Source organism: Onychomys torridus, chromosome 22 (assembly GCF_903995425.1).
Source record: "Onychomys torridus chromosome 22, mOncTor1.1, whole genome shotgun sequence".
In the NCBI taxonomy this organism is placed as follows: domain Eukaryota; kingdom Metazoa; phylum Chordata; class Mammalia; order Rodentia; family Cricetidae; genus Onychomys; species Onychomys torridus.
Genome location: NC_050464.1, coordinates 7491524 through 7515230, shown reverse-complemented (window position 1 = coordinate 7515230; position 23707 = coordinate 7491524). Strand labels below are relative to the sequence as shown.

The 23707-nt window shown below is 41.9% G+C and overlaps 1 protein-coding gene across 3 annotated transcripts in view; it reads left to right on the top strand.

Annotated features, from left to right (window-relative positions):
- The window catches only part of LOC118572298 (radial spoke head 10 homolog B), a 48148-nt gene that overhangs the window by 4495 nt on the left and 19946 nt on the right, over positions 1 to 23707 (top strand). For 2 of the 3 annotated variants that reach the window (XM_036171812.1, XM_036171814.1), the window contains exons 3-11: positions 4575 to 4643; positions 7818 to 7991; positions 10511 to 10596; positions 15490 to 15610; positions 16394 to 16570; positions 17813 to 17987; positions 19550 to 19671; positions 21118 to 21307; positions 22147 to 22261. In XM_036171812.1, coding sequence (XP_036027705.1) covers positions 4575 to 4643; positions 7818 to 7991; positions 10511 to 10596; positions 15490 to 15610; positions 16394 to 16570; positions 17813 to 17987; positions 19550 to 19671; positions 21118 to 21307; positions 22147 to 22261 — 1229 coding nt within the window. The remainder of the gene's footprint in view (positions 1 to 4574; positions 4644 to 7817; positions 7992 to 10510; positions 10597 to 15489; positions 15611 to 16393; positions 16571 to 17812; positions 17988 to 19549; positions 19672 to 21117; positions 21308 to 22146; positions 22262 to 23707) is intronic. The other variant, XM_036171813.1, reaches the window with a different exon arrangement.

Genomic DNA, 23707 nt, shown 5'->3' with positions numbered 1-23707 from the left:
GTTGTTAGACTGTACCTTTTAAGGAGAGATGATCTTTTTAAAAAAATACATGTCTAGTACAGTTTGCAATTGTTGTAGTCCTAACTAGCACAGCTATATCTGCTGGGAATGGCAAAAGTCATAAGGCCAGCACAGCTGCTTGACAAAGATCCAGCAAAACTGAGCCACACGATGACTGCCATGCCACCTTTGGCTTTCATATCCACCTTTTGTATACTTGAGGGACTTTTAATATTTGTACAATTTGGGGATATTGGATTGATGGGAAATTTCACAAGAATCATTTATGACATCTCCCAGGAATACAGCTTCTAAGCTTCCTCAGAACAGTCCTGAACATACTATTCCTCCTACTTTTAGGGAGATGTCCTTATCTACCTTACTCCTTGGAGATTGTGACACACATAAAAAAGCCTCTTTATGAGGCTATGAGACATTCTTGAAACATCCGTCCCTGTACTTACACAGGAACAAGATATTCAAAACAAAGTAAACTCAAAACGGTCAACAAAATTCAGTAGGCTAGAGGACTTGGCCACAGATCAGATTGCAACCCTCTTTCCACTATTCACTCAGGCAATTACATGGCATATACAGCAACTAAGTTAGACTAGCTGAAGTTACCTCAGCCCTACACAGAGACTTATATTGATGAGCAAAGTATGGAATGGAAAAGATGATAAAAGAATGAAGTGTCAGGACCTCCCTTTCTTAGAAAATTTAGCATGTCGTATGACCAAGGTATAACAAAATGCCAGGATTATACATATAGACAAATTCTATAAAGATATAAAATATAAACATTCTTATTATACCAGAATTTGAATAATAACTACAGCAGCTTTGGCCTGAGGAATTTTTTGGGTCACTCTGACCAATAAGAGTTAATAATGCACTGCTTGGGACATGACAATATGTCCAGGCTGACTTGAAGATTTTATTTTGGTATAATGTCCTTGTAGCCACGAAAGCTACTGGCCTGAACACAGGCTGTCATATGCCTCTAGATTCTTAAAAATTGGGTAATGGGGTTAATGAGTAAAAATCTCTGTTTATCACCTCTTTTTTTTTTTTTTGGAGCTGAGGATTGAACCCAGGGCCTTGCACTTATTAGGCAAGCACTCTACCACTGAGCTAAATCCCCAACCCAAAATCTCTGTTTATCAATGATACCAAAACTTGAGGGAAAATGATTGGAAATGATAACTCTGTTCCATCATAATTTATTAATGATGACTAAAAGATGAGCAAGAGGAAGTGAAACACATGTCCAAAACAAAAATGATATGATCTATGTTTTGGAACAATATGAATGTATCCCTGCTTACTAAATTCTGTATAAAAAAAGAAGCATTCTAGCTGCTGGTCAGTCAGGCTGCAAGATTCTACCCCCACTATGGTCTGCTCATTTCCATCTATCATTACCCCACATACACCCCACCCCACCCCCAACCCTGCCAACTCCTTACATCTTCTGCTGGGACCTGTGTCCACTACCAGGATGGCTCCCAGCACTATTCCCTGGGCAGGTGGTCCTAGGCTGTATAAGAAAACTAGATAAGTAAAAGCCACCCAGGTGCACTCCTTCATGTTTTCTGCTTCAAGTTCCTGCTTGAGTTACTGTCCTGACTCATTCAATGGACTGTGAGCTGGACGTGTAAACCAAATAAATCCTTTCTCTCTAAGTTGCTTTTGGTCAGAGTGCTTTATCACAACAACAGAGATGAAACTCAGGCCAACTGTGATGAGCAAAGTCTCAGGCCTGGGGGATAGGGGCAGCACAGTGGTAGAGCACGGCCCTAACCTGCATCCATCCCTGGCACTGCAAAAAGTAAAAACAAATGAACCAAGAAGAGCAAAATCTCAGTTTCACTGTCATTTTGCTATAAATGTATTCAATCAACATTGTTTCTTTCATTCTTTGAATAGATACATTAATATTGTATATATTAATCACATAAGATAGAGTACAGTTTGAATTGTTTTCACTTACACATTTTTATGTATTACTATATGGTTTTTATCATTGTAGGACCCACACCAAAATAAAAGATAAATTTTTTAAAAATTTGATACATACACAACATTTATTATTTTAACCTTTTTAAGTGGACAGTCTAATGTCCTTAAACATTTTCGAATTATTGTGCAGCTACCACCCTCACAGCCCAGAAATTTCTGATCATCCTAACTGAAGCTTGGCACCCAGGAAATGCTAACTCCTTGGCTATGACAGTTCATTGTGATCCTGCATAAAGCTCAAAATTTCTAAACGCAACTGTTTCATAATTGTTGGATTTTTTAGGGTCTTTTCATTTTTTTAACCTTTATTTGTAGGGCACAATTAAGATGTTCATTAATCCAGATTATCAGAAACATATGCTTATTATAGTAGAATAATTCTTTATATATATATATATATATATATATATATATATATATATATATATGATCTTTATTGACAGATAATTCACATAGTATACAATTTTCCTGTTTGCACAATTTGATAGACTTTATTCCAGCATCCTCATAGGCCCATGACACACCATCTTCCTTTTTAGAACATCGCTGTCTTCAATTTCTTTCCTTTTTTTTTGAATGCTGAATGCCGTTTATTGAAGGAGGGAGGAGGTCTTAAATACAGGCTTACAGTACAATGGGGGGGGGGGATGTTCACTTCTGATGTTTTGTTTGGTTGGTTGGTTTTGTTATTTTTGTTTTGTTTTGTTTTTGGTTTTTTGGAGCTGAGGATTGAATCCCAGGCCTTGCACTTGCTAGGCGAGTGCTCTACCACTGAGCTAAATCCCCAACCCCTCTTCTGATGTTTTACAATCTTGCATCTAAGCTGTTAACACCCAATATGCTGGATACACAGCCGAGGAACTTCCCTTAAGCATTCAGGAGGGTGGAATCTTGCAGGGAATTAGCATAGGGAGGATATCAAGGTCAAGGTCAGCAAGCAAGGCAACAGTTACCCAAAACGGGGGCCAGGGACCTACAGGTCCCCCCTTTTACTAAAAAATGAGCTTCTGACTTAGGTTGTGTGGGACACCTTACCCATCATGGAGACACCTGTCCAGGCCACACAGGCGTTCTGTCTTAGGTTGGTAAGTACCCCCCAGATATTACCCATCTCTGAATACTCATTATCATACAGGCTCAATCGTGTGAGAGCTGCAGAGTTAACTTTTGCCAAAGATCTCTAAATGGCACTGGGCTTGCAAACTGTGTGTTTGACACAGAAAAGACTAACAGAAGTCTTAACCCACCCATAGCCAGTAGGCTAAAGGGAGCTGAGCCATTTCCTTCCTTAACAAGCCTTACTGAAAAGTACTCCACTTGTAAGATGGTATCCCAAAAGCAAATGGAACTTGAGTTTGTAAATTTATAACTTTCAAAGCCAATCGAAATGTATATAACTACTGATTTAAATTTGTCATGCCCAATAGAATGAAAGATTAATTAACTGTGGTAGCTACTTTTGCTGCCAGGGTCTCCACTGTGCTAGCTGTAGTAACCAATTATGAAATGGCAATCCTAGAAACAGTAGTAGTGGTGGTCATCACTGTTATAACAGCAACAACAGCAGCAGTGATGTCAAACTCTCTTCTGGAGCGTGTGGGTATCCATTGGCACAGACACAACTCCAGGTACACAAACCGCTGAGGCCCATTATTCTTGATCCCAGCATGACTTAAGCTGGCAGCTCTGCAAAAGAACAACTAAGAACCATAAAGAAAAACAGGCAGCTCACAAGGAGCTCACAAATTTTAAGGTATCTTCAGAGGGGGCTAAATGAATTTCAGGAGGCCAAAAAATGTTGCACAGAGCCACTCATGTGTGAGCAGATGCCCATGGAGGCCAGAAGAGGGCATTGGATCCCCTCAAACCTAAGTTATACACATGTACATATATATCTATACATGTATGTATCTGTCAGTACACAGTCGTGTGCACACACACACTGATAATTTCCAGTAAGAGAAAACAAAGTATGAAACTTACAAAGGTGATGTTGTCTGATAGTTGAATGATAGTTTTAATTGGATCTACCTAATATAAGTAATTTGTAATATATATAATTTGTAAAATATATATACATATATATAAAGCATTTGGGTTTTTTAAAATAATATTGTTGTTTGGTTTCATTTTACAATGTAGGAGATAGAGTTCAGGGCCTTGAACATGCTAGTCAGGCATTCTACTACTGAGCTTCATCCTTGGCCCCAAATCCTGGAGGATCAAAGTGCAAAATCAAAAGTATCTGAATCATTTTGGGCTATGGTTCAGGTATTTTCCAGGAGCTTACTTAGGAGAATATGACTCTGGTGATCAGATCTATGTTTTAAGGAAGTTTGAAATTCCTCCTTGGATCCTTTCTGGCTCAGGATGAATCACTGTGTGGTGCATGCTCATAGTAGGACCACACTGGTGCTGCTGGTGCTGCAGCTGTTGCTGGGCAGCCTGTGGGTGAAGGGATGGACAGGATTCCAGTGTATGACTGAGCCACAGTCTGCAGATGCCCAACAACCACAGCTTCCATCTAAGGCCCACTGTTATTTCTTTCATAGGGTATGTTTTCAGAAGGACTGATGCATGGACAAGGTACTTATATTTGGGCTGACGGACTGAAATATGAGGTAAAGCATTATCATGAATTAGAGTTAATTGTAGAATTTAATGGTCAACTTATTGCACTATTTTTAAAGAATTCATTTTTTTTTATTTCATTTTTTGGGTTTTCAAGACAGGGTTTCTCTGTGTAGTTTTGGTGCCTATCCTGGATCTCACTCTGTAGACCAGGGTGGCCTGGAACTCATAGAAATCCACCTGCCTCTGCCTCCTGAGTACTGTGATTGAGATTGAAGGTATGCGCCACCACCGCTCAGCTTCATTTCTATTTTTTTAAAATAAAAATAAAACACACACACACACACACACACACACACACACACACACACACACACACATGCATGCGTTGTTATGTCCAATAAGTTCAGGTATTCTCAGAGGTCAGAAGAAGGTATTGGGTCCTCTGAAGCTGGAGTCACATGCAATTGGGAGCTACTGATATGTTGTTGATTGTTTTAACTCTTTGGCTCTTTTAGGGGGCCTGCCACCCAATTCCCAAACAAATCACACATGGGGGCTTATTCTTAATTATAAATGCCTGGCCTTAGCTTGTCTTGTTTCTTGCCAGATTTTCTCAACTTTATTTATTTGTTTGTTTGTTTGTTTGTTTGTTTGTTTGTTTGTTTATGTTTTCCGAGACGGTTTCTCTGTAGCTTTGGAGGCTGTCCTGGAACTCACTTTGTAGACCAGGCTGGCCTCGAACTCACAGAGATCCACCTACCTCTGCCTCCCGAGTGCTGGGATTACAGGCGTGTGCCACTACCGTCCGGCCTCTTTTCTCAACTTTAAATCATCCCATCTACCTTTTGCCTCTGGGCTTTTTCCTTTTCTTACTTCTGTATATCTTACTTTCACTCTTACTCCCTGGCTGGCTGGGTGGCTGGGTGGCTGGCCCCTAGCATCCTCTTCTCCCTGTTCTCTTGCTCCTTCTTCTCCTCCCAGATCTCTATTTATTCTCTCTGCCTGCCAGCCTTGCCTATCCTTTCTCCTGCCTTGCTATTGGCCATTCAGCTCTTTATTAGACCATTTTAGACAGACAAAGCAACACAGCTTTACAGAGTTAAACAAATGCAATGTAAAGGAATGCAACACATCTTTGCATTATTAAATAAATGTTCCACAGCATAAACAAACATAACACATCTTAAAATAATATTTTACAACACTGATATGAATACTGGAAACAGCACTCAGGTTCTCTATAAGAGCAATACATGCTCTTAACTGTTGAAACTATCTCTCTAGCCCTCTAGATATACTATTTTTATAAAAGTAAGTTAAGTTAGGCATGCTGGTGCACACCTTTAATTCCAGCATTTGGGAGGCAGGCAAGTGTCTGTAGGTTTGAAGCCATCCTGGTCTACATAATGAGTTTCAGGACAGCCAGAGCTACATAGTAAGACCCTGTCACAAAAAAACAAGAAACAAAACAAGTAAGTTAGCATAGCCAGGGCTGGTGTCATGTAACCCCAGCACTTGGGAAGCTGAGGCAGAAGGATTTTGAATTCCATGCCAACCTGAGTCTGCATAGTAAGACCCTATTTCCGAGAAAGAAAAACAGATGAAAAGGTAAGCGTTAGCACAGAACACAAACTGCAGAGAACAGAAGGATCCAGAGACCAACTTGTGTGTTCAGTGTAGTAACTTGATGACTGTGTCAAGTGTCTGGGGATCACGGTCGCTGTTTTCAGTTGTGGCTCTAGAGGTATCCTGTGCGGATGCATCAGACATGGATGGAGTTTGGTGGTAATCTATATGTTCTCAGCCTGCATAGCACATAGATATATGTTTAATCCCTCAGGCTTTGTACAAACACAGTTTATATATTCTCTTTTATTTCTTTTTCTTTTGTAATTAAGCCATATCCATCCATGCAGATCTAACATTTATACTGACTGCACATATTCCCTTATGGAGGTTTCACAAAGACCATCTGGGTTGCTGGGCTGAGGGGAAGTGGGTATTTTTAAACTGATTGTGAGAACTGAGAACAGATTTGCCCTCCAAGAGACAGTGCCAGTTTCAGCTCTCACCCACAAAACCTGTGAGTGCCTGAAGTGCTGCTCTAGACATCTCCACTGCAGAGTTACTAATGCCATGATGTTCATAAATGGTAACAGAGACATTTAAGGCACATGCATATAGCACATGTATTCAAATGACAGCAGGATATGAGATGCAGAGGTATGAGGACAGCGAGGATGGGTTGACCCTCCACTTAGGGGAGCCTAGGGATCCAGCCCCAACAGGGTGTTAGGACCAGGCTTTCTGAGAGAATTCCCTTTCCATGTAACACCTCACCTAGCCCAACACCAGCATTCAAGGTTTCTGATCCCTGAATGGTGATTTTGCCAGGCAGGTCCTTCTGCTTTACTATCTTTGGGAATTCTCTGGAGTTTGAGGGTCCTCCTTTGCAAGCACAGAGCCCTCCACAATCAGCCCATTCAAAGGGGTGCATGGGTGGGATTGTGTTCTTGAAGCATCCTCAGGTTTGTTGAGCCAGGTGGCACCAACATGCTATCTAGCCAGTGACCAAAGTCGATGGTTGTGTTCTCTGCTGACTGATGAGTATCTAGTGAATTCTAAGTCTTAGAATTATGCAGAGCACCAGCTTAGCACATGGGGAGCCCTGGTACCCCAGTACCACTACCAACATTACCAACAGAACCATTCTGGAAGAGAACCTACCATCTTTGGGCCATGGTGCACATCACTATGAGCTGCTCACAATGAAGGCACCCTCCGCCAGTGCACAGTGATTTCTTCAGAAGGTGGCCTTGACTAACACATATGCAGAATGTTTTGATGAACCATGGGGAGACAGAGGTTTTCCATGGGTGACCAGTACCTGGCTAATCATCCAGATCTTTTCAAGGTGGATCCTGACAGTCTAAAATTGAGGTCAGGATTGGCAGCCACCACATTACCTGGTCACTTGCTTGCTTCTCAGAAGTTTGTGTAGATGCAGCCTTCCTAGTATTTTATTCTTCCTGGATTTCCATGCACTAGAAGAACAAGGTGAGAGAGGACAAGAACACAAAGAGGACATGAGGGGCACATCCACAACTTCCAGAGAAGATCCAGGGGCAATGTCAGTGATGGTCAGGAGACTCCCAACAGACCCTGGGTGTGGAATCCCTTCATTGCCCTCTCCTGTCACTCTGGTGGCCATTTTGCTTTAGGGTGACTTTGTGAAGAACATCCCCATGAACCATGGCGTGTACACATGGCCAGATGGCAGCACATATGAAGGAGAAGTGATCAACGGCATGAGGAATGGATTTGGTATGTTCAAGTGTGCCACACAGCCTGTGTCCTACATCGGCCACTGGTGTCATGGCAAGAGACATGGGAAGGTAGGTGAGGTGTGCTTGTGAAAAAAATCCCATCCATGTGAATGTATGCATGATGTCAAATCAACCATTTATAACATGGTACAACCATCATCACTAGTGAGTCTAAGAACATTTTCAACAACACAAAATAAAAATGCATTAGGAAGTTACTCCTCATCCTTCCCACTCTGCATCCCTAGCAGTTACCTACCAATCTACTTACCATATATATGGATTTACTCCTTAGACATTGTGTCAGTCAGACTTTTTGTCACTATGACAAAAACCCTTGCCAGGCATGGTGGTGCACACCTTTAATCCCAACATTTGTGAGGCAGAAGTAAGTGGATCTCCCCGAGTTCAAGGCCAGCCTGGTCTATATAGAGAGTTCCAGGCCAGCCAAGGGACATACAGAGAACTTGTCTTAAAAGAAAAAAAAAAATACCCTCACCAGTACCAACAATAACAACAACTTGACAGCATCAACCCAATAAAAAAAAGACAGATTTTGGCCTCTCACAGTCAGGAAGGCTCAGTCCACAACCATTGGTGCTGTTTCTGGGCCTATCATGAAGCAGAATCTGATGGTGGAAAAGCATGTAGAGGCTGCTGCCTCATGGTAGACAGGAAGAAGAGAGATGGGACCAGGACAAGATGCAACAACCCCTTAGAATGCACCCTTGGTGACCTACTTCCTACTTTCACTAGGCCGAAATCTTCTGAAGTTTCCAGAGCCTTCCAAAATAACACCAGTATCTGGAAACTAAGTATTCAGTGCATGTACTTGTTGAGGACATTTTATATCCAAATTATAACAGTCATTTCTTTATAAATGGAATCAGATAATATATGAACTTTTGTGGCATATGTTGGTACGCTATCCTTTTTAAGGCTGAGTAATAGTTGATTGTAAATATATACTATAATTTATTCATCTGTTGATGGACACTTGAGCTAGTTTCATCTTTTTATTACATTTCAACACACACACACACAGACACACACACAGACACATACACACACACTCCATGATATGCATGTGGAGGTCAGAAGACAGTTTGTAGACGTTGATTCCCTCTATTATGTGAGTCTCCGGTCACAGGACTAGGAGGCAACACCTTTACCCTGATGAGTCATCTTTGTTTGTTTTGAGACAGGTTCTTACCCTGTAGCCCAGGCTTTCCAAGAACTTATTATGTAGCTCAGGCTGATCTCTAATTTGGGGTGATCTTTCTGCCTCACTGCCAAAGTGTGGGGATTATAGGTATGAGTCACCATGCCTAACTGAAGATAGGACTTCTTTACCTGTTCCATGCCTTCTTAGGACATGTTATTATTTTTTAAAATGATTTATTTATTCTCATTTTATATGCATTGGTGTTTTGCATGTATGTCTGTGTGGTGGTGTCAGATTCCCTGGAACTGACAGTTGTGAACTGCCATGTGGGTGCTGGGAATTGAACCCAGGTCCTCTTGAAGTGCAGCCACTGCTCTTAATTGCTGAGCTATCTCTCCAGCCCAGGACATGCTGGCATGTATTGGTATGAATAGGAAATGTTCCTCACAGGTTCATGTGTAAGGAACTTGGCCTCTAGCTGATGGTCCAGATTGGGAGTTTCTGGAAAACTGGAATGGTCAACCTATGATCCATGGATCCTATGCATTCCAGGATACCACAAATAAGGCCCAACATACTTATAGATAGCAATACCAAGTCTCAATGTCAAAAGGTAGGATGGCTCTGATAGGAGGTAAGTAGGTCACTTGGAGCTGTTCATCTGGGAACTAGCTTGTCCCTGGTCCCTTCCTGCTCCTCTGTATTTCCTGTTTGTCCCAGGTGAACAGCTTCTGCCAAATGATCTACTGCCACGACGCTCTGCCTCACCACTGGCCCTAAAACTAACAGAACTAAGGCTGATGGACTGAAATCTCTGAAGTCACAAACCCAAATAAATAATCCCTCCATTAGGTTGTTCTGCAAGATATTTCCTAAAAACAAAAGTCTGACTCACACAAGGAATGGCTGACTTGTGATGTTGGTGTACATACTGTACCCATCTCTTTATGTGTGTTTGTGTGTGTATTCATGGTGTACATGTGGCAGTCAGAGGACAACCTTGGGTGCATTCTGCATGTACTCATCTTTTCCCTTGTTTGAAGCAGGGTCTCTTACTATTCACTGCTGTGTACAGCATGCTAGCTGGCTCTTGTGCTCCTGGAGGCTCCTCTGTCTCCACCCCCCATTTCCTAGCAGGAGTGCTGGGATGACAGATGCTTACACTGTGTGTCCAGCCTTTTTATGTGGATTCTGGAATATAAACTCAGATCCTCATGTTTGCCTAGGAAACCCTTTTACCCACTGAGACATTTCCCTAGCCCACTTGGTCTACAAAACCAAAGCATCATGGGTTATGTGTCTTGGTAATTACAAAATTGACTTCTGCATAGTTTATAGTTCTTAGAGTTGCATGTCTGATCTTTATGTTTCCAAGAGAATCTGCATCATGAGGCTTGATTTCTCCTAATATTGTTTGTTTTAGGGCTCCATCTATTACAATCAAGAGGGAACCTCTTGGTATGAGGGAGACTGGGTATACAACATCAAAAAAGGCTGGGGAATAAGATGGTAGGTGCAACCCTTCCCTCCACATTTGGGTTGTGGGTAAAAAAGCTCTCAGAGGTTCACTTCATTCTCACTCGGGTAAAGATAAGGTGTAGACCTGTCAGAATGGCTATGATCAAAAACACTAATGACAGTCTGTGTTGAAGAGGACGTGGAGCAAGGGGAACACTCCTCCACTGCTGGTGGGAGTGCAAACTTGTACAACCACTGTGGAAATCAGTATGGCGGTTTCTCAGAAAATTGAGAATCAATCTACCTCAAGACCCAGCCATACCACTCTTGGGCATATACCCAAGGAATGCTCAATCATACCATAAAGATACATGCTCAGTTATGTTCATAGCAGCATTATTTGTAATAGCCAGAACCTGGAAACAACCTAGATGCCTGTCAACTGAAGAATGGATTAAGAAAATGTGGTACATATACACAATGGAGTACTTCTCAGCAGAGAAAAACAATGATAGCCTGAAATTTACAGGCAAATGGATGGAACTAGAAAATATCATCCTGAGTGAGGTAACCCAGACCCAGAAGGACAACCATGGTATGTACTCACTCATAAGTGGATACTAGATATAAAGCAAAGAACAATCAGATGGCAACCCACAGAACAGGGAGGCTACATAGCAGGGGGACCCTAGGATAACTGTGGCTTATAATGAGTTTTGGTTTTACTCAATTACTGGGTAAGCTTTAATGAAACATTTCACTATTAGGATAAGAATTTATACTGTATCAAGCGGATAATAGAAAAATAAATAAAAATGAAAAAAAAGAAAGTTAAAAAAAAAAGATAAGGTGCAGAAATGACAGAGAACACATTTTTTTTGTCCAAGTATGGTGGAGTTTTCAATTACTCAAGATAGACTCTCCCTAGTATTGAAAACATTCTATGGGAGATTCATAAGAACATGCTAAGTGTCTGATAGTGTGTTTCACTTTGTTATAAGTAGAAACTGCCTTCCTCTGTTCTCTGTATTCATCACAGATCACATTCCTGAATATTTTCCAAGGAACAGCAATATTTTTGCTAGGTTTTCAATTGAGCTGGTAGTCAGGTATTTGTTGTTGTTATTTTAGTTTTGGCAGTACTAGGGGTTGAATCCAATGGGCCTGGACCATGCTAAGCAAGAACGCTACCAATAGGCTACAGCCTCAGCTCTGTTTGCTCTTTACATAAAAGGTCTTGCTATTAACCTTGAACTCCAGAGTCTCCTTTCTCTGCCTCCCAAATGCTGGGATTACAAACTTGTACCTCAATACTCAGCAGGGTTATTTTTTTTAAGATTTATTTGTTTGCTTGTTTGTTTGTATATGCATATGTGTTGGTGTCTATGAATCCAGAAGAATGTGTCAAGTCCCCTTGAGCTGTAATTACAGGTGGTTGTGAACTGTCCAACATGGATGCTGGGAAACAGAACTCTGGTCCTGTGGAAAAGCAGCAAGTGCTCTTTGCCACTGGGCTAGGGAGGTGGATCCATCAGTAATGGTCCTGCCAGGAAAACATAGGGACCTAACAACTCCCCAGCACCCATGTAAAAAGCTGGAAATAGCAGGGCAGTGGTGGTGCATGCCTTTAATCCCAGCATTCAGGAGGCAGAGGCAGGCAGATCTCTGAGTTCAAGGCCAGCATGGTCTTCAGAGAGGGTTAGAGGCCAGCCAGGGCTATGCAGAGAAACCCTGTCTCAAAAGAAATGGGGGAGGGGACTGGAGAGAAGGCTCAGCAGTCAGGAGCACTGGCTGTTCTTCCAGGGGTCCTGAGTCCAATTCCCAGTAACCACATGGTGGCTCACAAGCATCTAAAGTGGGATCTGATGCCCTCTTCTGACATAAACTCATATATGCAGATGGAACACTCATACATAAAATAAATAAATAAATCTTTAAAAAAAAAAAAGCTGGGTATACAATACAATTCTTCACAAACTTGGAAAGAACAATACTCAACTTCATATGGAAAAACAAAAAACCCAGGATAGCTAAAAGAAACCTGTACAATAAAGCAACCTCTGTAGGCATCACCAGTCCTGACCTCAAGCTCTACTATAGAGCTATAGTAATAAAAACAGCTTGGTACTGGCATAAAAATGGACATATGGACCAATGGAATCGAATTGAAGACCCTGACATTAATCCACACACATATGAACACCTGATTTTTACAGATGGTGCTGGCAAAACTGGATGTCAATATGTAAAAGATTACAAATAGATCCATATCTGTCGCCATGCACAAAACTCAAGTCCAAGTGGATCAAAGACCTCAATATAAATCCAGTTACATTGAACCTGATAGAAGAGAAAGTAGGAAGTACTCTTGAACACATTGGCACTGGATATCACTTCCTAAATATAACACCAGTAGCACAGACACTGAGAGCAATAATTAATAAATGGGACCTCCTGAAACTGAGACACTTTTGTAGGGCAAAAGACACAATAAGACAAAAAGCCTACAGAATGGGAAAAGATCTTCACCAACCCCACATCTGACAGAGGACTGATCTTCAAAGTATATAAAGAACTCAAGAAATCAGACATCAAAATACTGAACAATCAAATTTAAAAAATAGGCTATAGAGCTAAACAGAGAATTCTCAACAGAAGAGTCTCAAATGGCTGGAAGACATTTAAGGAAATACTCAACATCCTTAGTCATCAGAGAAATGCAAATCAAAATGACTCTGAGATACCACCTTACACCTGTCAGAACGACTATGATCAAAAACACTGAAGACAGCTTATGTTGAAGAGGATGCAGAGCAAGGGGGAACACTCCTCCACTGTTGGTGGGAGTGCAAACTTGTACAACCACTGTGGAAATCAGTATGGCGGTTTCTCAGAAAATTGAGAATCGATCTACCTCAAGACCCAGCCATACCACTCTTGGGCATATACCCAAGGAATGCTCAATCATACCATAAAGATACATGCTCAGTTATGTTCATAGAAGCATTATTTGTAATAGCCAGAACCTGGAAACAACCTAGATGCCTGTCAACTGAAGAATGGATTAAGAAAATGTGGTACATATACACAATGGAGTACTTCTCAGCAGAGAAAAACAATGACAGCATGAAATTTACAGGCAAATGGATGGAACTAGAAAATATCATCCTGAGTGAGGTAACCCAGACTCAGAAGGACAACCATGGTACTCACTCATAAGTGGATACTAGATATAAAGCAAAGAACAATCAGACTGCAACCCACAGATCCAGGGAGGCTACTTAGCAGGGAAGACCTTATAATAAGTTTTGGCTTATAATAAGTTTTGGTTTTGCCCAATCATTGGGCAAGCTTCAGTGAAACATTTCACTATTAGGATAAGAATTTGTACCGTATCAAGCTGATAAAAGAATATGCTGGTTGTACTTTCAGGAGGGGAGACTAAAATGTTTTAGCCTATATAAAAATGTTTGCCGTAAATCAAACAGTGAAGCAGAAGATGAATAGGAATCTCACTTACACAACTTAAGTAAAACATAGCTCTCTGAACAGATGAAGATAGATCTCTTCTGTATCCCAGAATCTAATCAATATTTATATGTGTAATTCAGCTATTATTTGGCTTAAAAGGGCTAATTGGGAAATGTTATCATTTTTACTATTTTCTACAGAGAAAATATTTTCCAGTTTCAAATAACCCTGGACTTTTGAATTTAATCTGTTTTTATGTTCAAGCTATCTGTGTATTATTTCTCCTGCTGTTGTACACAAAATGTTTTTACATTCAAAAAAGGATAAACACTATAGAATTGTATTACTTGAAATATTAAACGTTATCCTCAGATGGAGAAAAAGGGAAAATAGAGCAATAATTTCCTAAGTACAAAGTTTCTGTTTTGTGTGATGGAAAAGCCCCACAAACAAACAGTAGTATCAGGACATAATATCATGACTATAATAAACCAATACAATTAATGAATATCATAAATATAGTTATTGAATGAATACTGTGAATGTAATCAATGACTACCACAAATGTAATTAATATCATGAGTGTAATTAATGAATATCATGAGTGTAATTAATATCTTGAATGTAATTCATGCCACTGAATTGTGAACTTAAAAATGGTTACAGGGCTGGAGAGATGGCTCAGAGATTGAGATCACTGACTGCTCTTCCAAAAATGGTTGCAACTGCAAATATTATATTCATTTAAAAAATAAGGTGGAATGTAATACCATACATTATATGTGTATATGAAATTGAAGACAGCAATATTCTAAAATAGAAAATGGTGATGATGTCATGAGCCTATGAGGATGCTAAAGTCTATCAAATTGTGCAAACAGGCAAATTGTATACTATGTGAATTATTTGTCAGTAAAGATTTTATAGAACGTAAAAAAAAAAATATCTGGATATAGCAGCATGTGCTTGCAGCCTCAGCACAGAGGAGCAGAACCAAGGGGATCCTTAAACCTTTTAAAAATTCCCTGTCCCACCAAATTGATGATCTCCAGGTTCAGTGAGAGACCCTGTCTCAAAAGATAAAGATGAGCAACAGAGGAAATACAAGACAACCTTGGGTCTCCACATGCACACACCACATATGTACTCTGAAATACATAGTATTTAATGGTAAAACATTAAGTAATCATAACACAATAGGAGTTGCTTCAAAAAGGATTAAAAAAAACCCTCACTCTTACCTATTTATTGAATAAAGAAGAGGTTTAATAAAGGGAATTATTTCACTCCCTAATATGAATAGTTTTTGCCAACCATGAGCTACCCATTTTCAGTACTGGGAACAGTGTCCTGGATCCTGGGTCCTGGGTTGGATTTTCTGAGACGTGTTCAGGGGTGAGTTTAAGGGCATTAAAGGCAAGTGTTGTCTGTATGAACTAACCAATTGTTCCTCATTGGTTCCTTTGGTCCCAGCTATAAATCAGGAAACATATATGAAGGCCAGTGGGAAAATAACATGCGCCATGGAGAAGGCAGAATGAGATGGCTGACAACAAATGAGGAGTACACTGGGCACTGGGAGAAGGGGATCCAGGTAAGCGCCTGTCCGTCACCTGGGTCACAGCCTGAGGTGGGCGGAGCTAACCTCCCACCCAAGCTATTCAGAATAATACTGTGTGGTGTCCGATGCTGAAGTACTATTCAAAGAAATTTGTAACTGTCAACTCACAGACTCTAGAATTGCTTGTGAGGTGGGCCACTGGGACAGCCTGGGATATGTTATTTGGATTACTTTAATTGATGTGGAAACACCCATCTTAACTGTGGAAGGGACCTCCCTTGGGCAAGGGATTCTGCACTCTATCAAATGGAGAAAGCTAGTTGAGCATGCATCCATTGCTCTCTGCCTTGACTGTGGGTGCAGTGTGATCAGCGGTCTTAAGCTCCTGCCACTGTGTTTTCCCTGAAGTGCCGGACTGTAACCCGAAACTGTGGACCAACCCTTCCTCTCCCAAGTTGCTTCTGTCAGGGTATTTTATCACATAAGACACACCCAAAGTTACAATTTACTCGTCTCAGCTATACTTTTTAGTTGCTGTTTTATTATTCAGTCTTCTGTAATGTCTTATGCATCTTTGATCTAACCTACAAGATAGGTGATATTTTCATTTTATACTTAGAGAACTTAAAAGGCTTAAGTCATTTGCCATAGGTCAAAAGACAGCTAGTAATGGGCTGAGCTGAAGGTGAACCCAACTGGGGTTCTAGGTTCACGTGCTGTGCCCTTTCAGATTATCAATGTCTTGGCCATAACTTGAGTTTAGGCAAAAGGGGGAACATTCTGAGGACTGATGTTGACAAGGAGCTTTCTTTTCAGAATGGCTTTGGAACACACACATGGTTCCTAAAGAGGATCCCCAACTCTCAGTATCCTTTGAGAAATGAATATATAGGAGCATTTATAAACGGAGTCCGTCACGGCCATGGGAAGTTTTACTATGCCAGTGGAGCAATGTATGAGGGAGAATGGATTTCCAACAAAAAGCATGGCAAGGTGAGTGTAGCTGTTGAAATATGGCAAAAGGTGTGTATCTGATAAGATGCATTTCACTTTGTAGAGATAACTATCTTAGCTAGGTGATTACATGCATTTGGAGTTATTTACAACATATTATTGGCTTCCTGGATATTTAGAAATGGTTCAATCAGTTTTTGTTATATTTGTGTCCAAATAAACGAGGGTGCTGGTTGCAAGTTACAGACAAGATTAAACTTTCACATATCACAGCACCATGAGCTGGGGGCTGGCTTGCACAATTAACTCAGTCATGTCAGCATTCTTTCTATCTGCCCATATGGCAGCTTTACTCTTGCATTGCCCCGTTCCCATGACAAGATAGCTGCTGTAATTCCAGGCTTCACATTGTCTACCCCTAAAGTGCAGCCCTAATTAGTCTTAACAATAAAAATCCGGAATCAGAGATCGAGGGTGAAAGCTGAAAGATCAGAGAAGCAGAGCAGCCAGCCGCTAGAGAGACTTCTCACCTCTAGGAATCCTTACACTGAAATGGGCATCTTGTCTCTATGAAGCCTCAGACTGATTGGGGTGGATCCTGTCTCCTCCTGCCTTATGCTCCTGTCTCCACCTCCAGAATGCTGGGATTAAAGGTGTCTGTTACCAACCACCACCTGGCTGTTTCTCTTTTAGACTGGTTCAATCTCGTGTAGCCCAGGATGGCCTTGAACTCCTGATCTTCCTGCTTCCTCTTCCCAAGTGCTGGGATTAAAGGTGTGTGCCTAGTTTCTATGGTTAACTAGTAGCTAGCTCTGTCCTCTGATCTCCAGGCAAACTTTATTTGTCAGAACACAAACAAAATGTCACACAACACACCCCACTAAAAAAATGAAAAGCAACTCATTTCCCAGAGCTCTCAACAAATGCTTCCCATTTCCCAGAGCTGACTGGGTCATTTGTCCACCTCAGAATCAGTACTTACCATCCTGGGGTTGACGGATAGCAGGACAGTACCTATTGGGATGGGCCCTTTGCTGGCCATTCAGAAAGTTTAATAAGGTCCATTCTGTGGCCTGGAGGGGATTAAACTTGGGGAGAGTGTGGAAAAAGAGGAAGAGGCAGAGAGTAGAAGAGGCATGATGTGAAACCTGATGGAGGATGATTCTTTGTGATCTAAGCACATATCTTCAAGACAAAAAGCTCCAAACCCTTGAAAACTCCACTAATGAACACTGAATAATATTCCTCCCGAGCCATCCAATGTCATGTTCCTGACCACAGGGCAGAATGACTTTCAAGAACGGACGTGTGTACGAAGGTCTGTTTTCCAATGACCACATTGCACAGTACCTTGAAGCTGAACTTGATTTTACACGTGGTCTAGACCGTCGGTCAGATGTCTCCCAAAGGAGCCGTCAGCCTCGGGGATCGTCTGTCAGTGCTGGTAGGGAGCCTGGTGGGTGAAAGTAAATTAATATCATTTATTTGTTTGTTTTGGGTTTTTTGTTTGGCTTTTCTTTTCTTTCCTTTTTTTATGTATTTATTTATTATGTATACAGAAGAGGGTGCCAGATCTCATTACAGATGGTTGTGAGCCACCATGTGGTTGCTGGGAATTGAACTCAGGACCTCTGGAAAAACAGTCAGTGCTCTTAACCTCTGAGCCATCTCTCCAGCCCCTCCTTTTTTTTGTTTTTGTTTTTGTTTTTGTTTTTGTTTTTTGAGACAGGGTTTCTCTCTATGTAGTTTTGGTGTCTGTCCTGGATCTTGCTCTGTAGACCAGGCTGGCCTGAACTCACAGAGATATGCCTGGCTCTGCCTCCCAAGTGCTGGAAATAAAGGTGTGCACCACCATGCCCTGCTATGCAGATTAATATCTTATCTATAGTTTTCATTTATAAAAATACACCTGCTGCTTCAAAAAAATAGAAGTTTCCTTCAGTGTTATGCTTGTCTGTTTTTATTTGTTTGTTTAGGCTGGCCTTGAACTCACTGACTAGCCAAGAATCATCTTGAACCCCATCCACCTTCCAATGCTAGGATGACAGGAGCACACCACTGTGCCCAGTTTATGTGGTGCTGGGGATGGCACCCAGGGCTTCTATGTATGGTAGGCGAGCACTCTACCAACTGAGCTACATTAGCTAAGCTAATGTTCAACTATCGAATAGCTGTTTGTTTGTTTCCTTCCATTACTCTGGGAACTGCTAGTGATGTCCCACTGAACTGTGTACATGTCCTCCTTTTGAATTTTTAATTTAAAAATGTCAGATTTAAGCTGGGTGGTGGTGGCGGCGGCGGCAGCGCACGCCTTTAATCCCAGCACAGGAGGCAGAAGCAGGAGGATCCCTTTGAGTTCGAGGCCAGCCTAGGATACAAATTGAGTTCCAGAAAAGGCACAAAGCTACACATAGAAATTCTATCTTCAAAAACAAAAACAAAAACAAACAAACAAAAAAGTCAAATTTGTTGTTTGTGTGTGTACATGTGGTGTTCAAAGGAGAACTTGGGGAAGTCCATTTGTCCTTTCACCAAACACAGGTCATTATCTTTGGCAGCAAGCAACCATCACAGTGGCCCTTAGTTCTTAATTTTGAAAAGGAGTGTAAGTTGTCCAGGCTGGCCTTAAAGTCTCTCTGAAGCACAGGCTGGTCTTGAACTTAGGATCATCCTGCCTCGGCTTCCTCAGCAGCTGGCATATAGGACTGGGCTACAATGCCTGGTTGTTGAATACTCTTCTATCATATTGGATAGACAACCTTCCTGATGTCATAGTGGAAGGATTTCTTTTAAAGATTTATTTGTATGTATATACATGTACATGTCTGTGGGTGCCCTCAGAGACCAGAGGAAGGTGCTGGATCCCAGAGCTGGAGTTGCCTATCATGGGTGCTAGGAACTTGGGTCCTCTGTAAGAGCAGCCAGCTCCCTTAACTGCTGAGCCATCTCTCCAGGCCACATTAGAAGGATCTTAACATTGCTTTTCAAGTCATCCCCCATATTTGCTTCATTCATTAGAGACCCTACGAAAGTTGGATGGTAGCGAAAGCCATTCTGTGTTAGGATCGAGTATTGAGCTGGACTTGAATTTGTTGCTGGACATGTACCCTGAGGAAAGCCAAGAAGAAGAAAAGAAGCAGGTAAAAGCCCCCTTACCATTATACATTTATATTTTAGGCACTGTTTTTGTCTTCCGTATGCCTGGTGGATGGCCTTTCTAGACCATCTCAACCTTCAAGGCAAACTTGTAGTGAGTAGGCTTTGTGAGAGAAAGGTAGCCTAGAAGGCAGGACTCAGTGGCATTGTCTGAGGCCTCAGAGCCAACTGAAGCCCAGGGCTGTGATCACACCCCATTCAGGGAAGGTGGGGTCAGAGGGACTGCTGGGGGTCAGAAAATCCTGAACTCCTGAGGAATCAAGAAACCCACTGTGGGGCTGGAGGGATGGCTCTGTTAAGAGCATTTGTTGCTCTTGTAGAGACCCCAGCTTTGGTTCCTAGCACCAACATGATAGCTCATATCCCATTCATAAATGGAGTTTAACAACATGCTATCCCGTGTCTTAGGAACAACAGTTCTTTTCCTGATAAGCAAAGTCATTATTGGGCTCCCATTGACATACACAGTGGAAATACCACTCCTGTCTGTTCCTAGCAAGTACAGTGCATTGGATGTAAGAGAAGCTACTGTTCTTATCAGTTTCTTGAGCAGAATAGAAAGAGATATCGCCTGGGTCTCGGAAAAGCACAGTTCTTTTGTCCTGGGCAAACTCCCTCTTCTGGCTGCATTGGAAACACAGTAAAGAGAAGAGTGCTTCTTTCTTGAACACAGAGTGTTTCTTGTAAGGGAACTTGGGGTTGAATTCACCTTCCTAAACTGAGATTAACCACATGCTGTCTCTTGTCCTATGAACAGCAGTTCTTTCCTGGTAAGAAAAGTCACTGTTGGGCTCCTATTCACATACACAGTGGAAATACAACACGCATCTGTTCCCAGCAAGTACAGTGTGTTGGATGTAAGAGAAGCTGCTGTTCGTATCAGTTTCCTGAGCAGAAAGAGATATGGCCTGTGTTTGTAGGAAGCACAGTTCTTTTGTTCTGACTCATTCCAGGGGACCCTATGCCTTTGCACTAGTCACGCATGCAGGCAAAACACTTTTAGATTATATATATAAAATCTAAAAATAATAAAAGAGGCAGCAGAAGAAAGAAGCTTGCCATGTTGGGGTCAGAGAGATGGCTCACTGGTTAAGAACTGCACTACCAGAGGTCACAGGTTCAATTCCCAGCACCCACATGGTAGCCAAAAATCATCTCTAACTCCAGTTACAGGGGCTTCACAGGAACTGCATGCATATGTTACACTGACATATGTGCAGGCAAAACACCTACACACACACAAAAAGAATTTAAACTCTAAAAGAGAAAAAAAGAAATTCACTGTGCATGATGGCACATATCTGTAATCTCAGCCAACTGGGTGCTAGAAACTGAGCTCAGGTCCTCCTAACCACTGAACCATCCCCTCCAGACCCTTAGTTTTCTTCTAATGGGGCACAGTTGGGCCACACCTGCTGCCATCTTTTCAGGTAGAGTATGCAGTCCTAAGGAACATTACGGAGTTAAGAAGAATCTACTGCTTCTACAGTGGCCTCGGCTGTGACCACTCTCTGGATAACACCTTTTTGATGACAAAGCTTCACTTCTGGAGATTTCTCAAAGACTGTAGGTTTCATCACCACAATATAACCCTTGCAGATATGGACAGGGTACTAAGTGGTGAGTACCCCAGGTTCTCTTCCTGTCTTGGTTACTGCTGCCTGGAAACAAGCTAAAAAATGTTGAGAGAGAATTGACGAGGTGGCTCCGCATGAGGAACAAATGCCCAAACCCAAATAGATATGGAGACAAAAGAATACAGTGGACATGAGGCTTTCAGTGACAGTCTTGCAAGAATGGGCATCTGGCCTTAGGGATCATTGTAAAAGAGAGAATGGAAAGATTCTAGGAGCCAGAGGTAGTGGATATCTGCAGTGAAAAAGTATTGGCCAGACATGATAGGACCATTGCACACACACACTCAGCAGCTGTGACCTCATGACAAGACTTGCACAAGATCAAACCAGTCCAAATCCCAACACAGATGGGGAGGGGCTCGTGAAGTCTCACCCTAGCTGAAGAGCCATTAGCAATTGATGGCTGCTGGGGGAGGGAGAGTCCGTTTTCTTCAGGGATGTGGTCCCTGATAAGCTAACCACATTCAAGTAGATGGTCCTACACCCACTCACATAAAGATAGCATTAAGTGGACTCAGTGGGTTTTTAAAAGGGGCACATGAAGTTGGCAAAAAAGGGTGGTGGGGATGATAGGAGAAGAATTAGAAGGGAGAGGATGGGAGTGTGTGTTTGATCAAACACATTATATGCATGTATGAGGTAATATTTTTTCTTTGGTTTTTCAAGACAGAGTTTCTCTGTGTGATAGTCCTGACTGTCCTGGAGCTCACTCTCTAGACCAGGTTGGCCTTGAACTCACAGAGATCCACCTTCCTCTTTTAAATGTCTCATAATCTAACTCATGTCTCTTCTGTGCTGATCTCGCCAATGTTTTTCTTTCAGTCTATAATGGCATACCAATTGAAGAAATCCACTCTCCATTCAGAACTATACTCTTAAGAACATTCCTGAATTACCTCCTGCAGTTGGCTCACCACATCCATCACAAAGAATACCAGTAAGTGCCACTTCTGTGTCCCTCTTTTCAATGGCAGCCACGGTTGTTGTCACACATGCCACATGAAGGACTAGAAGGAAAGCTTTTCTAGTATCCGACCTCAGTGCCCAGGGACTAGATGAAAACTTGGGGACCCCATCTGAGTTGTTTCAGCTCTGCAAATATCCCTTAGAGCTCTACTCTTGCACTTACAGTCAGTTCTACCTTTGTGAGTCGCAACACCCTTCCTTGATGACTTCTTCTTAATGCATGTTAAGGGCTGGGAATATGGTTCAGTTGGTCAAGGGCTTGTCTCACATGCACAGGCCATGGGAGCTGTCCACAGCACTTCCTAGAACAGACTCGGTAGCACATGTCTGTAATCTCAGGACTCAGGAGGTGAAGGCAGGAGGATCAGAAGTTAAGATTGGGGCTGGAGAAATAGCTCAAGGATTAAAAGCACTAACTGATCTTCCAGAAGACCTGAGTTCAGTTCTCAACACCCAGTTGGGCAGCTCACAACCTCTTGTATCTACTACTCCAGGAGATTCAGTTCTGTCTTCTGGTCTCTGCAGGCACCTGCACATATGTACACATGTATACACACAGAGACATAAAAACAAAAATCAGTCTTTTTTAAAAAAGAAGTTAAGGTCATTCTTGTCTGTACAATGAGTTCAAGGCCAGCCTGGGGCTACATAAACCCTGTCTCTCTTTCTTTGTCTTTCTGTTTTTCTCTATGTGTATGCATGTATAAATTTAATATATATAGTGTGTACATATTAACATAGCATGTATAACTACATAATTAGATTTTCAGAAGTGTTGGCAGTAAGTACATTGAATTCCTATGCATCCTGCACCCAGGTTCCCCTGGTGCCAACCTCTCACTCACCATAGTTGATTCACCAAAAGCAAGGGCTCAACACTGCCACAGTGTCATTGACCTCAGAGCCTTCTCTCAAACATGGTGGAAGGTGAGGACTGAAACCTGAGGCCACAGCACACTAGGCCAACATTCTACTACTGAGCTGCATCCCCAGCCAAGAGTTGCCATTTTCCCATAAACCCTTTTCTGTCCCAGGAGCTCCCGCTGCATTTTGCCTCCAAAGTGTCTCAGACCCTCCAGTCTGTGACAGTTACTCAGCCTCTGTCTTTCACAACCTTCCCATCTTAAAAACACTGTAAAGTGTCTCACGGTCTGGCTTTATACTGTGATGTCTTCTCACAGTTGTACTGAGATGAGAGACTTGGGGCAGAATACTAGGTTTGAACTTTTTAGATCTTTTTGTGCATGTTTACGATGTGCATGTATGATGTATGTGTGTAATATATGTGTGTGTGTGTGCAGGCACGAGGGCACCAAAGCATGCATGTGGCAGTCAGAGGACTATCTCAGGTACCAGTCCTCACCTTCCACAAGATCCCTTTGCTATTTGGCATTTCAGACACATTGTTCTGTGTGGG